Here is a 16,350-nt window from a genome sequence, read left to right on the forward strand (position 1 = left end):
TCAGCAGCTCCTGAGCACAGGTGTGGTTTGGAAGCACATTAGTTAACATACAGAAACTGTAAAGTACTTGTCATTTTCATAATTAGTACGGAAGTCTTCCAAAGGCCTTCACTGGCGGTAATATCCCGTGAACACCCTTTGCTCATAATGAGGGTGAGCATCTGCCAGGAATCTCCATGGATGAATGCGGGGAGGGGAAGCCTGTGGGGGCTGATGGCTAACCAAAGATAAAAGCTGCTAAGAATGTCTCAAAATTGAAAATCGTTTTCTGATGTATTCTGTTGCTTCAGCCGCCCTGCACTTAGATGAAAGCCCGCAAGACTGTTCTTCATAAATTGGTCACAAGAAAACTACCAAATTTTGATCATGCTTTATTCCTAGAAAAAGGTAACTGGCCACACTAGCACATAAAATATGTATGAGCGCCTTTATCCAAAGCCCCATAATTTCAAAATATAATTGTACTTTGGAACTCCTAATAGAATTAGTATTCGCAGACGGTGCCAAACACACTGCCCTTTATAGTGTGTAACAAGCTCTCTCTTGTTAGCATCCACTTCAGCAAAACCTTAAAACCAAGGAGTCTGTTTTCAGGCGACAGAGCACTCTAGTGCATGCTAATCCAAGATGGAGAGTCGGCCCCTCTGATTGCTATTCAGCAATTGATTTCTGCCTCTACCCACTGAGGCAGATCCATTCAGCAAACATTTTTGTTGAGCAGATTAATTCTACATTTTTTTTCTTAACCATAATAGATCTGAAACCAAGTATGTTCAAAGGGAAATGTTACACAAGAAGCAAAAAAGCGAAGTTAATCAGTATAGAGGATTTAACCAAAATACTATAATTAAATTATAACTTCAATGCTCTGGGCTATTAACTGCAAATCTTCCCAGAGGAGCACGTGAACTCTCGAGGTGCACACAGGGTTAGCATAATGACTGCAGAAATACCACGCCTGTGTCTTCATGAGCACGGACTCACTGCCATGGCCCAGACGGGATTTTTTTTGCTTCTTATTCTAAAGATTTACATACTTACCATGGGGCAAATCTCAAAGACACAAAGGCATGTTTACTTATGTTCATATAAGTAAAAGTAGTATCTATACATTGTAGGATTTCACAAGAGTAGTGATGGGGGAAAAAAACTACAAAACCCAGCTCTTAGAGAATGACTCTACTTATATAAAATCACAATACATAAATCTGTTCAAAATCAATTTTCTCTATGGAAATTATAGAGAGGAGAGGTCAAAGGTCATTAACCAAAAGTGTGGTGTCTTTAGATACTGGGTTTACCCCCGCCTTTATTTTATTTAGAGAGCTGGAATTTCCAATGAGCATTTATTGTTATAAAAGACGCAAAGAAAACCAGCGTCCAGAGCACAGGAATTTATCACTGAAAACACATTATGATCATCTTGGCCGATGATGATGGCTGATACAACAAAAAGCATGATCCTACATTAGAGTCTTATGAATCCTTTCAATGGCTTCTTCCAGCTCTTCCTTCTGGTCAGGAACGAACCGGTACTCCGACACATACCCTGCAGTATGCTTATATGGGTCATGATCTCCAAGTTCGGCTGGAAGACAAAATGTAATTTTATTCATATAGTTTTTTTTTTCTTAACTATCACAGGTAAGGGTATTTTAGGAAAATGCTTCTAAAAAAATAAAGGAATGGAATTTTTCTATCACGCTTAAACATTTTTCTTCAAATGCCTTGTCGATTTATTGATGTAGCTAACTACTCAATAACTTTGCTAAAACATTACTAAAAAAAACTTCGCCAAAGATATGTGTGTGGTATAAACAAATTAGGATTTAGAAAATAAAAGTCTATGTTTTTCTTTCCCACAGAGTCTATCATCCTTTTATTTCAATTACTTTTATCAGTATATATGAAATAAAATGAATATGAACATTTTGCGTCATAGCTACTAGAGTTTAGGGTATGTACTCTAGGAACACTAGAGATGATCCCAGTATATCCTCTCAGACAATGAAACCAAGAGCAAGCATGGCCTTCAAACAACCATGCTACATGGGATGCTCCCAGAACACTACAGGACTGGGCTGTCCTGCCACCATTAGCACAAAGAAGCAGGAGGAAAAAAAAAAAAAAAAAAAAAAACAGAACGTTCTGATCAGCTTCTTCCTGTAATAATCATTCTTCTAAGGTCAACTCAATGAGTCTAGTTGACATTCTGCCTGGGATATTTATTCTATATAATGTCTAGTTTACTAGTGTCTCAAGAACAAAGACCAGGCTATCTCATATTCCCTACATTGAATTTGAAATTTTCCCAGGAAATAAACTCACATACAAACAAAAATTCAGATATTTTCTCCAAGCATTCCTTAAGCAAATATACTTAAGTGGAGCCTACCCTGGATGGCATATGCTCCCAGCTGAGCAGCAATGTTGACAGGACAGGGCAGCCGGCCCTGAAGGGCATCTTGCTTCACCTGTAAGAAAAACTGATATCTAAAAGAGAAATGGGAAAAGGAGATTAACAATCTCTGATGCTGCTCAGACTTGAAGCTTCAGGCCCTGACGAGCAAGAGAAAACCCAATCATCCTCAGTTTTAAAAGTCTACTGAACCAACAGGGAGGGAGGAGACCGAGCAACTGCACTTTACATGGCCTCACTGAGTGACTGAACTCAGCGCAGACCGGCTGGCTTGCACAAGGCTCTGCTGCCCGCTACATCTGTTGCTTTTCAAGGCTACTCGGTTTCCCTAAAGGCCGGTCACCTCTCAGGATCTGGAAAGGATAGTAACAATTCATGGGGTCACTGAGAAGATGAAATGTAATGTCACTGTCGGTACTTCAACAGATGCCATTCTCAAGAGGAAGAAATGACAAGGATCCTACCTATGTTACATGTGTCATCGACAAGGCTCAAAACCATGTGTCCCAGACAAAATCAACTCGTAGTGTATTTCCCTGTATCTTCCCACTTATTAACCCCGCTCATCATTTCAGCTTTGTTCATTCCGTGACACCTTTAATAACCACAGCACCAAGAACTGTTTTCAACAATGTAAAAACTGTATGTATTTTACATACAATAACCTAGAAAAACGAGGTCAGCACTGTTCATCTTCTGTAGATGAGGTAACTGCCCAAGATCTCACCACCAGTTAGTCAGCAGAAACAGAACTGTAGCCCAAGCAAGTGGATTCTAGAACCTCCCAATCAAGAGACTCTACGTGAGCTGGGGGATGGCTCTGTTGGTAACGTGCTCACTGTTCAAGGAGAAGAACCAGAGTTTGTTCCCAGACATGGTGGTGTGTTTATAACCCCAGCTTTCAGGACGCAGAGATGGGCAAATTCCTGGAGTTCTCAGTAAACCCGCCTAGCCTAAATGATGAATTCCAGGCTAGTGAGAGCGCCTGTTTCTAAATTCAAGGTGGACAGTGTCTGAGGAGTAATACCCAGGGCTAATCTCTGGTCTACACATGCACGTGCGCGCGTGCACGCACACAAACACACACACACACACACACGCATATACACATGCACACACATACATACACACACACACACACATACACACATGCACACACACACACACACACACACACACACACACACACACACACAGTTTTGTGACTCTGATTAGACCATTCAGCTTCCTTCCCCAGGATGAGCAGAGGCAGCGGTTAATGAGGCTGCATCACAAACCAGCCACACCACATCAAGCTGCTGTCACTAATGTGCGTGCATGCGCACACACGTGCACACACACACACCTGCATCTTCAGGCTGCCCTGTAATTTCCCTTCCTTTGTAAGGTGATGCTTGATGTCACTGGGAGAGGCAAAGACAAGAAAAATAAATGGATTCCAGAAATCTTCTGTGATAAATCTCTTCTCCACCTACTCACAGCTGCAGCCCAAGGAGGAAATTCAAACGTTGGAGGCCACACTGGCCATTCCCAGAAGACCGAGGCTGCAGGCTGGAGGTGAAACATGCTCCACTGGCTGCTTCAGGAACTGGCACACTAGTCTCAGGTGCCCATGTGAGAGAAACCTAGAATGCTGGAAAGCCATTCCTGACATCCACATCATCACAACATAGATGAAAATGTGGCAGCAACACACTCCTCTCCACCCCCTGCCCAGGACCCTTGCAAGTTTAAAACCTGGCCTGCCACCATCCACATCTCTCCTCCTTCCGGTCTGCTCAAGGGTAAGGAGTGCCTTTCAGAGGTAAAGAGGACTGCCCTCCTTCTTTTAAGCTCAAAAAAAAAATCACTACATAGTTAGAAGTATAAAAATGTTCTCGTCAAGTGATGGAAGCCAGGCCTTTCCTTGGTCACGTGGTCACACGGAGCACGACACTCCGTGAACTACTGAAGGAAGAATGAGCAGGTGGGTGTTAACATACAGTTAATACATACAGTCTTAACATACAGATTCCAGAAATGCAGGCTACAGCAAAAGGAACCCATATGCCCAGAAAGTTCTGACTAACAGTTTGATAAACCGAAAGGCCTGTATCTCAGGGCTCTACATTGGTCTTTTTCTATTTCTTGAAACAACAAATGAAAACATATAAAATGACCACCTTTTCCCCGCTCCAGTTACCCTGCCAATTGAGCATCTACATCGTTTACACTGGAGTCAGTACTGTGCACACATTAACTTACTGTATTCCTCCAGTCATCTCCCCGTAGAAATACCAAAACCCCATTTACCACAAGAGAACTCGGTGAATGGTAAGAGAAGGCCAAGGAAGATATACGAAATAGTATGATTTAAAAAAAAAACTATTTATATGGAAATCCTGTTATGTAGACAGAATTATGCTATGAGACTTTTAAAAAGGGCTATACCATTTTCCCAAAATCACACAACCAGCTAGATGCAAGATTATATACACAAAAGTCTCCTTTATCTTACATTTCATAAAAAATTATGGAAAACTTAAAAACCAATACAGAGTAGGCTGGAGCAATGCTCCGAAGAACAGAGTCAAGATAATCACTCTATTTGGGGTTTTTGCTTGCTTGCTTGCTTTTTGGCCCTGGACTCATGGCAATCCTCCTGCCTCAGTTCCCCAAGTGCTAGGATTACAAGCATGAGATACAATACCTAGCTGAACTTAAACTTGAAAACACTGAAATCTGGCTTGGAAATACTGGCCACAAAAAGAGTTTCCTTTACCAGCGTATAAGGGAATTTGGCTTTTGAGTTTCAGGTTTACCTTTTAGCCAGGGAGATGGCTCAGTGTGCTTGCTGAGCAAAAACCCGGTGACTGGGTTCCAGCTCTAGAGCCCACATAAGTGGCTAGATGACGCAGTAACATGTATCTACAAGCCCAGCATTACTACAAGATGGAAGCCAGAGACAGGAGAACATGCTGGAAGCTCACCGGCCAGTCTAGCCCGGAGTGCACAGCACAGCAGCCCAAATAAGAGATAGCCTGCCTCGGAAAGAGAAAGACCCTCTGGCCTCCACACACATGCCACGACACATATGCACCACACTCAAACTCACAAACACACACACACACACACACACACACACACACACACACACACACACACACACATCACTCACATTTACAATCGTACACACACACCAAATAAATAACCAAAGCTATTTCATGTAATCAGTCCACTTTTTCATATCTACTGCACTACAGTCCTGTCGGAGGGAATAATGTCTTCACGCAAGTCAAAATGGCATCATCCTCAGTATATCACATACTGGTCACATATTAAATGTGCATTTAGTTTACCTACATTAACTATGATTTAGACTAAAAAGAAAAAAGTCATAGTCATCACCTATAAGCCAATTACATCATCTGGTTCTTAGATAATCTGGTGAGATACCCGAGGGAAAAATGTCTACACTGTCAAACTCTGCAGCACAGGCATTAGTTGATTCTGAAGAAAAATTCCTGTTCCCTATTAATACAAGTTAAACATAGGTTAATATATATATATATATATATATATATATATATATATATATATATATATATATATATATATATATATTAAACCTTTGGTCTTTCCCCTCATCTTACCACAAACATTTTCAGAAGCTAACGCTATTTAAGTGTGAAGGCACGACACTGTCATGACAAACAAGGGTGGATTTCTAAGAACTCACATTGATTAAGCACTTACCACTCTAAACACATAGATCATGCTATCTAACACTTACAAAAGTCATTTGAAACACACATTGAGGCAGAGTCCATGGAAATGATGGCCTTGCACCATTTTTTAAACAAAACATGCCTTTGCCCTTCTCTAATAAGTTATGGGCGTTGAAGCATTTTTACACTTTTAGACTTGATTCCCACCCCTGCTCCCCACGAAGATCTCATACAAATGCCTCTCCTCTCAGAACAACTCCCTTCTCACAGAAAGCTGTGTGCTAGAAAGGTGTGTGCGCTGGCTTTCCAGAGTGCTCAGGAGCAAACGGAGGTGGGTGATGTGGAGGCAGACGTCACACGGATCTAAAGACGAGGCCTACACGTGCAGCTCAGAGTGGGATGGGAACCCCAGTGCGTCCAAAATAAAGAGGAAAGAACGTCTGAGCTGAAAGATGCACAAATACACAGTGGCTGGGAAGTGGCTAGGTCAACGCAGTGCCCGCTGGGCAAGCACGAGAACATGAGTTCGGGTCCCCAGCACCCACGTCACAAGCCAGGCACAGCAGTGCATTCCTGTAACCCCACGTCTGGGTCACAGAGGCAGACACTTCCCTGGGACTTGCGAGCCAACCAGTCTAGCCGACGAATGAGCTTCACGTTCAATAAGAGACCTTGTCACAAAGATGAAGGAGAGTGATTGAGGAAGACACCTGACCTCTGACCTCCACATGCACACACACACCCACATGCATATGCATATACAAAAGGAAGGAATAGAAAGGGGAAAAAAAACTAGGCTGCCTTTGTTGATATGATTTCCAGTTTTTCACATAATGTATAAAGTTTTGCTTCAGCCCATAATGTCTTTATTGAAATGTAGTTTTTGGAGATAAAGGTGAAGCAATACAGTATAATACTGATCTTTTCTCTCCCTTTTTAATATTAATAAAGTAATTATCTTTTCATTTCCTGCAAAGATAAGTGAAATATTTAAACAGCTGATATTTCAGCTACAACTAATTAAAGGAAAATAACCGGCTTTTCAAATATATATTCATACGCAGAAAACTGGCATCCAAATGCCCTCCCTTTGCAGTTCAAATGACTGCTCTTCCACAAACACAAAGGCCAAAGGCACGCTGAACAATGACAGGGAATATCCTATCACAGCAGATGCAAAATCTATCAACATGTCACCCAGGTTCCTGCCGCTTTCCAACACATCTATCATCGGACACTGATCTGCCTCATGCAAGGCTAAAATTTAATCCTCACAGCAGATGCTTCACAAGACACGGCTCAACACACACTCGGGTGTCTAACCCCAACTTTTAATCCACTTTCAATACAGCCTTTCATATACAACACACTATTCAAAGATAAAGTTAGTACTATACCTGGTTATTTCTTCTTTGAGTTTACAGGGATCTTCAGCATAGAATTTAATACCAAAATACAAAGTATATGGAGGTCCAGCTTTAAAACAAAAAAAGTAAAAACTAATTACATTTCACATTATAATCAAAGTTGCACTGTGATATGTAACAATTAGGAATTATATTCACATATGGAAAGTACATTAAATATAAAAAACATCTATTTCAAGCCGTGGACAGTTCATTTACATACAAATTATATTTTAAGATTTACACTCTCACATCAAATAATATTAGTACTACAATTTGCCTTTAGGTATACTGTGTATCCACTGACATTGTGTGTGTGTGTGTGTGTGTGTGTGTGTGTGTGTGTATGTGTCAGGGTCTCTATGTAATTCTGGCTGGCCTGACTGAGACCTGCCATGTAGACCAGGATAGCCTTAAACTCACAGAGATCCACCTTCCTCTGTGTCCTCAGTGTTGGGATTAAAATACCCTTATGTGCCACCATGCCAAGCTTATATATACTTTTAAAAATCATTAATGAGTTTGAGTTTAAACTGTGCTAAAATGGAAGGTTCTTTACTTGGGAGAAAAACAGAATTAGGGGCTGGGGAGATGGTTCAGTGGGTAAAAGTACTTGCTGTACAAGCAACAAGTCCCAATTTCACTGCAAAAAGCTGGGTGTGGCTGCGCATGCTCCTGTAGCCCCAGCAGGGCTGACAGAGGAGTTTCTGGAGTTTTCTAACTGCCAATAAACTAGCTCCTGGTTCCATGCGGGGTCCTGTCTCAAGGGAATAAGGCAGGGAATGACAGAGTAGGGTGCCTGACATCCTCTTCTAGTCTTTGCATGTAGGTACACATACCCATAAGTACACATACGTGCAGGCGCACACACACGTGTACACACGTGCACATGGACAGAATAACATTTACAAAATATTTCTAAAGACATAAGAACGCAAAATGGAAAAGGCATGGTTCAAGACTACTGAAAGCAGGAAACGAATTCTAAGCGCATGTTCGTTCCCACATAAACACAGAAAACATTTAAGACCCAAAATATCACAATGTTCCCGGTTCTCATCTCTGGTTAGACAGTCTATGCACAATTTTTATTAATTCATATTTTCCCATTATTCATTATTGAGGGAAGGAGGTAGGAAGGAGAGGCTCTTCTCGCCATCAAGAATGCATATTGACAAATAAATGACCTTTTAAAGCCATCCACTTATCACATCAACTATCAAGAGGAAGGTTTTCTAAACTTCTCTGCAAAAGGCTGTAAAGACCGCTGAGCAGCAGAGGGGACTGTGTCCGTGAGTCACAGCCACGGGACAATGGACCAGCCCCCGCGTGTTCAAACAGTGAGATCTGTCTGTGCTGGTGTGGAGAGGCTCACCAGTCCACAGTACTGACACCTCAGAGGGAAAAAATGTTAATCTGTGATGTCTGTCCCAGGAGAAAATACACGCGCGAGTGTAAACTGTGGCAAATGCTGGCAAGAGGAAGAAGCAGTCCTCTGCAAACTGATTAGCTAGAATTTTCATAATCATGTATATTTCTTAAGAAAAATGATCAGAGATAGCACAATATCTGTTGCATTTAAGCGATTCTAATTTTTTTAATTCATTTATTTTATGTGTATGCGTGTTTGCCTGCATATATGTATGCACACACCACGTGCATGTCCGTCACCCTCCGAGGTTGGAAGAAGGAGTCAGAGCCCTGGAACTGTAAGTCCAGACAGTTGTGAGCCGCCATACAGGTGCCGGGAATTAAAGCCAGGTCCTCTGTAAGAGCAGCCAGTGCTCTTAACCACTGAGACGTCTCTCCAGCCCCATTAACTATTCTAAATAGAGAAATATTTCCTCACATATGTAAAAAAGATACTTCTTATTCATTTACCACACACAAAAAAACTAAATCTATGGACAACAAAAAAACAAAATTAAAAAATTCAGAAACAAAGCCTGGCATGGCACATTCGTTGGGAAATACAGTCAACACATCGTACAGGAGTACGATGGTCCCGTGGGTGCTGTTATATTGTAGTAAGCCGCTCCTAAAAACGTTTCTTACTTCAGAGTGAGTGGATGTAGACTGCACTGTTTTCAAAACTTTGAACTTCCAGGCTGGCAGTAACTATTAATAGAGCTAATATGCTTTGTTTTTGTTTTGAGGCAAGGTCTCCTGCGGCTCATGCTGGCCTCGAACCTGCTCTGCAGCAGAGGTTGATCTGAAGTCCCGATCCCCCGTCTCCACCTCCCAGCTGCCGCTTCCTTTGTTTTAAAAAGGGCTTTTTACTTGGTGCTCCAACTGACCGTCAGTGGTGCAACTGATTACTTCACCCAAGGCTCTGCCCCACCAACAGAAAGCATGGCATTTGCCTGGTGAAAACAGCGGATGCCACGTAATTGATATAAAGAAACTCTAATGCGCTTTCATTTTAAGTTAAATAAATGAAGTCATAATTTAAATGCTGGGTGAAAGAAACAAATTAGATCCAGTAATAAAAATAAAGTTCATTTATAACATACAAACCATGTCATTGGCTATTATCACATACTCACACATGTTCTGTACTCTCCCAAAGCCCTATTAACCACATATGTAGGACATCAAGAGCAGGCCCCTGCCTCTGCCTTCATCTCTGCCTTCCTTCATGAGTTACTTCTTACATTTCGTGATTTTTTTTTTTAAATCGACATTTTAAAACCTTTGCTCTAGTTTCCTATCAGTACTCCATATATTTGGTTTTTATGCGTAGTCAATCACTGTTTGTATTTCTGACAAACACAGCCCTCAACACAGACACCAGGGAGGCAAGACTATTAAATATTTAGAAGAGGCAGGAAGTCCAGGCCGACGGCTGATGGTCTGTGTCAATCAAGCTCTGTTCCTGAGCAGATGGGTCTGCCTGTGCCCGCAGGCGGCTGGGCTTTCACCTAGGGGGGCAGGGGGGCAGGGAGGCAGGCGCGCATGCCGCTAAGATGTGCACAAAGAGAAGAGGCCTTCTATAGACTCCAGGGCTACGTTCATTCTGTGGAACATGACAGATGACCCCTAGTCACCCGGCCCAGACATTTCATCTCTGTCCAGTCATGGGTAGCTAAGCAGAAACTTGAAAAATGCACAATGAAAACCACTCAGCTCGAGTTAATTTTCTTTAAGGGCTTCAGCCTTTTCCACCGTCATACAGAGGGCCTTGTGTTAGTTCATACTGCCCAGTGTGGTGGCACACGCCTTTAATCCCAGCACTCAGGAGGCAGAGACAGGTGCATCTCTGTGAGTTCAAGACCAGTCTGGTACATAGTAAGTTCCAAGTCAGCTACGGATATACAGTGAGACCCTGTCTCAAACAACAGTAACAACAGCAAATTCATGAATATTTCATTCTTGGCCACAGCCTGAAGCCACCACAGAGCAGGTGAAGTGCTGAGGAGTTAAGCAGCTTGCCTGAAACCACAGGGATGAGAAGGAAGCTTACCCATGCCTAGTATTTGGCGCTGTCTTCCACAGCCTGGGGAAACAGACCTTGGGTGCAAACTCCCATCTGGAGCACCTGGTAGAGAAATCTACGGCCCTAGAAACGGTCATTTATATGCAAGAATATTTCTAGCCAGACATTTTCGGGCTTCTTATCTAAGACTAACTACAAAAATGGATGCTGATGGAGCAAATCACTAACTCAGTAGAATCTGGAATCCATCCCTTTAACGAGATCGACATTAAGAAACTTTTAAAGTGAAGCTAATACCATTTTGTTTTATCAAAGAAAAAAAATGTAGAACCAGACACTGGGAATTCTCCGATCTACCATTCATAGTGTCTTAATGATAATAATGAATTTCCACTTAGTTTAGGGCAAATAAATCCAGATATACCTATGAGAATTTTGGTGATTAGAAATGGCCTCCCATTTGTATGGCTACTCACACCGACCATGCTATTTTCCTCCCTTATCAAAACAGTTTACAAGAGAAGACAAAAAGTCTTCCATGACACAGTTCTTCAGTTGAGACTGTGTCTTTTACACATGATACATCATGTATTCAACATTACTGCATTTGGGGGAAAAAAGTACTGCTTCTTACGACGCTATTTAAATAGAATATCTTTATGCACTGAGTAGGCACGCTTTAAAATTTCACCTTAATGGGCTGGAGAGATGACTCAGTGGTTAAGAGCCCTGCCTGGTCTTCCAGAGGACCTGGGTTCAATTCCCAGCACCCACATGACAGCTCACAACTGTCTGTAACTCCAAGATCTGATACTCTCAGACAGACAGACATGCAAGTAAAATAAAAATAAGTTATTTCTAAAAAATTTCACCTTAAATATTTTGAAAGACTTACACACTTTTATGTGTATGGGTGTTTTGTCTGCATGTATGTCTAAACATTACATGTATGTCTGGTGTCCAGGAAGGCCAGAAGACAACATTGGATCCTCTGGAATTGGGGTTACCCAGGTTATGAGCCATTGTGTAGGTGCTGGGAATCAAACCTGGGTCCTCTGGAAGAGCAGCACGTGTCCTAACCACTGGGCCATCTCTCCAGCCCCTGTGTTTGTCTGCTTGTTTTTGAAATAAGGACTTACTCTGTAGCCCAGGCTGGCCTCCATGTGTGGCAATCCCCCTGTCTACTACTATTTTACTAACATTACAGGCATGAACCACCGTGTTCCACTAAAATGTTTACATTTTTTTATTATCTCAGAAAAAACCTGCAAGGATATTTTAAAATAATTATCCCTGAAATTTTCCTGCGTTTCTGATAAGCCATTTTTTTTAATTGGTTCAAATGGGCCAGGGTTGTAATTTATAAACTTTGGTGATTTCCACCAAGGGAGAAAGCAGATAATAACAATGGTGCTGATGTTCAGAGACTCTGGACTTGCTCCTGAGGGTCCTGCAGTTCCAGGTTCCTAGTCCTTTCTGAGGTGTGGCTGCATTCCTATGCTGGGATCCACAAAAGTTCGCACAACCAATAGGACCACAGAGAACGGGCAGACAGGCATGGGAGAGAGCGATGGGGCCCACAGGCAGAAGGGCCCACTAGGTTCTGATTGACAGTCAGTCACAAATTTGAACAAAATGACTCATTGGCCAGCTTGGGCTACAGAGTAAGTCCTTATTTCAAAAACAAGCAGACAAACACAGGGGCTGGAGAGATGGCCCAGTGGTTAGGACACTGGGATAATGAAAAATTATGCAGACAATGATCACTATAGCAATGTGAATTATTTAATGTCAGTGAATTACACACAAAATGTTTCAAATTTTTAATTTATGTAATTTCACCACAAAAAACTGTAAAGGATTATTCTTTTGCATACTTAAGTTTGTGAGTGTGTTAATAAATAAAACCTTGGGAATGGATATTAAGATTAAAGAATATGTATTCAACTACACCAACTTTGATCATTCCAAAAGCTAAACCCTGACAAGAAGTGACCTCTCTCCTGGAAGTCAGAAACTTTTCATGTCACAGGCCCTGTGGCATGATAACAAAACACTCCATAACCCAGGAACCAACTCTTTCCTCTCTCCTTCTTTCTTCTTTTTAAGGTCGAGTTTTAAAGACAAGCATGTAGAAAAGTCACAGATTAAAAAAAAAAAAAACAAGAGAGGGTATATCCCTAGGACACACTCGATACAATCATAGGATCCTGAGCATCTGATTAAATTAACCCCACCCCAGTCTAGAGAGTCTGTCGCAGCACACAACCCAGGAACGATTCTCTGCCCTACTGTTCCCTCACCGGCACTAAATTAATCACAAACCTTTCACCATGCCCAAGTCACTTCTCACAAAATTAAAATGAAATACCTACTGTTGATCAGCTCCTTGTGCTCCGCAAGAGTTTTTGCTGGATCCAGCCAGTACTGTAAGACAGAAAGGGGCAATTGTAAAGTTAGATGCATTTCGTCCACCTCTGCATCAAGAGTATTTCTGAGGTATTACTCAAGTGCTATTTAAATATTGGACAAGTAAACCATCATGCATCATGTCATATCCACAGACTCACTAAGAAACGTTCTGTGGCTAGACTACTAAAGAAAGAGAAGATGCTTGCCACTGGTGTCCAGAGAGAGCCAGGGCAACAATGTGCTTTAGCTGGACTGTACTCACTGAAGGGTGGATGGCAGCCTGACACTTTCAAATGAGTGGTATTACCTGGAAGACAGCAGCCACTAAGAAGACCCTCTAAGTGTCTTTCCATAGCCTTCCTTCATGGTCCCCTGAGTCATGTCTCCCCATAAAATGTCCCCAACCTCTTCACTAGCTGTCCCATACCCTGTAACAAATGCTACTAGGTATTAGGAAGAAAGCAATCAAATTAGATCAAATCGTCACTTGGGGTCCAAGAGGGGAGTTCAGCTCCGCTCAGGTCCTGGATCTGGAGCACAGCCGTGGGGATTTCTACCTGGATCTCCCTGCCATCACCATGCAACAAGGGATGAAGAACTGAAAAGCTCTGCGTGTGCTCCACAGGGTGCCTATGCAGAATAGACGTTATAATTCACACAGTCTTTAGCTGGCTCACCCACAGCTATGCAACGCTCGATCATTATTAAGGTGTGAGGCTCGCTCTTGGTAACTGGCTTTAGCCCATGTAAGGTATTTGCTTATTAATTCACATCAACCTTTAAGGACTAGAACTGCAGGCAGGATGGGGAATTCTTGGCCCTGTAGACAGGCTTTCCTTTTCCCCTGTGAAACAAAAATCACTGAAAGAAGCCAGCCCCGCAGCCTCGACTCTCCATCTGCAAGAGGAGCAGGGAGAAGTCGCAGCCACACAGAGGAGGCTCAGGCTCTCGTGGGAGGCACTGACGGGCCCATGGGAACAAACAGATGGAGCCTCTCCATCATTTACCCTAGACAAATATGGAGGACCCACAGGAACACCCAGGAGCCATCTCCATTTGCCTAAATAAGGCTCCATTCCCACAGCAGGGAGAGAGGAGCTGGCATCCTGCAACTACGGCCACCGAATTCCCAGCACTTCCGCATTAACCCTGATGAGATCACTCAGTCCTGCCAGACCCGCCGTGCCCCTCCCTCAGCCCCTGACCCCCAACACTCAGGAGAGAATCAGGTGTTACAAGGGAGGTCCAGGAGAACCTACCTACCAGTGTTCCCTTTCCTTCCCTTAGGTGAACCGTGATTATAAACAGAGGTTCTATATGTTATGCGATCCCCTTACCTTCTATTTCAAATGATCTATGATACATGATAAGTGTTCACACTGAGCGCCCCAGTAAAGCATATTACTGCAGTACTAGCCTCAATTCATCGGCACCCATTTGCCACTCTCTCTCAAGGCAGGTCTAAGCCAACATACACAAGTCCACCGACTTAAAACAGAAGAGGTATTTGAATCAGGGGCTGTAACCAGGGAAGTTCTGTGGAGCCCACAATGACCAAAGATGCTGCTTGGGTGCTGACACACTGGTTCACAGGGAAATGCTGGCTCCCTGTGCAGAGCGAAATCAGCCCACTTGTAGCTCTGTATTTTGGACACAACGCAGACTCATTCTTCTCTGTGTATGAAGCTAAGGATTCCTCCCATGAAATGGAAACATGAAGTAGAGGAACTATGTCTTTCCTTTGGTGTAAGTGAAAGGGTTTGAAGCTGGGGAGGTGACGCAAGGGATAACAGCAATTGCCATTCAAGCCTGGCAACCTGAGTGTGACATGTGTAACATGGCACATGACCATACTCATGCCTGCAAGTGCACACACAAAAGGGGGGGGTAATAAATAAAATGTATTTTTTTAAAAGATTTGAGTATGCCTATGTATTTCAGAGGGAAAGCTAAGAAACACAACCACCCACTTGACAGCTGATTAGGTTTCTACTGCTAAATAACACGTTGTCAAAAAAAAAAAAAAAGGTAAGGCTTCAAACGATGCCCATTTATTATCTCAGAGTTCTGAAGGTCAGTGGCTCTCTTCTCTCTGGGTATCACCAGGCTGGGCTCAAGACATCCTCAATGGCTGGTGACCCATCCACAGAGCCCATAAGAGAGAGTACGGGAGGCAGGTGGGCCCTTCGAGGTTCTTCCCATCATCCCCAAGGGTCAAAGCTGGTCCAAATACTAGGCTTTAATTTTAGGACTTACATCACACACAGAAGGATACAAGAAGTGCCAAAGGAGGAATGGGTGGGATGGGAAGGGAGATTGAAACCACAAGGAGTCAATGAGAGCAAAGCTTCTAAACTTTCTCTCCTAAAATGATTACAAAGTGTCAAATTTTATAGACGCTTCCGTTCAGGGCATTTTGGGTAATAAAATGCTTTCTGATGTTTATTTTTGGCTGGTACACAAGAACATAAAAGTTGTATGTTAATGGTGCACCATGGAGCTCAGTCTGTGTATATACTGTGCCATTTTCTGTTTTTCAAACACTGGGAAGGCCATGAAAAGAAAACAGGAAGGAAGCTTTTATCTTTAAGGGATATGAAAGTATGGTTGGTGTACCAAACAAAGCACATGAATGATAATCTGTACAATTTAACCTCTTTCCATGAGAATGATTTAAATTTTCATGTAAAAAAAAAAAGCACAGTAAAGGTCCTGAGATTAGACAGAAATTACAGTTTTGTGCAAAGCAAAGAAAAGCAAGATCCAGCCAGAGACCATTCAATCAACTCCCTGCACATCAGATATGCTAACTACGCATCCATCCAGAGCTGCCAGGCACAAATCTCATTTTATCAAAATGGAAGGCAGAGGTGATGGAGGTCAGACAATGATAAATGCTGCAGAACGTAAACAATAAACACAATCTACCAGGTTCCACAGGCCAACATCCTGAAATGCAAAATCCACTTA

The 16,350-nt window shown here is 42.5% G+C and overlaps 1 protein-coding gene across 6 annotated transcripts in view; it reads right to left on the reverse strand.

The window, feature by feature from the left end:
* Positions 1–16,350, reverse strand: part of Epb41l4a (erythrocyte membrane protein band 4.1 like 4A) — a 209,781-nt gene that overhangs the window by 82,503 nt on the left and 110,928 nt on the right. For all 6 annotated transcript variants that reach the window (XM_052741818.1, XM_052741815.1, XM_052741816.1 and 3 more), the window contains 4 exons: positions 13,344–13,395; positions 7,524–7,602; positions 2,396–2,493; positions 1,468–1,588 (listed from right to left, as the gene is read on the reverse strand). In XM_052741818.1, coding sequence (XP_052597778.1) covers positions 1,468–1,588; positions 2,396–2,493; positions 7,524–7,602; positions 13,344–13,395 — 350 coding nt within the window. The remainder of the gene's footprint in view (positions 1–1,467; positions 1,589–2,395; positions 2,494–7,523; positions 7,603–13,343; positions 13,396–16,350) is intronic.

The sequence above is a fragment of the Peromyscus californicus genome, unplaced genomic scaffold (genome assembly GCF_007827085.1).
Source record: "Peromyscus californicus insignis strain IS unplaced genomic scaffold, ASM782708v3 Scaffold_17__1_contigs__length_78620276, whole genome shotgun sequence".
Lineage (NCBI taxonomy): Eukaryota > Metazoa > Chordata > Mammalia > Rodentia > Cricetidae > Peromyscus > Peromyscus californicus.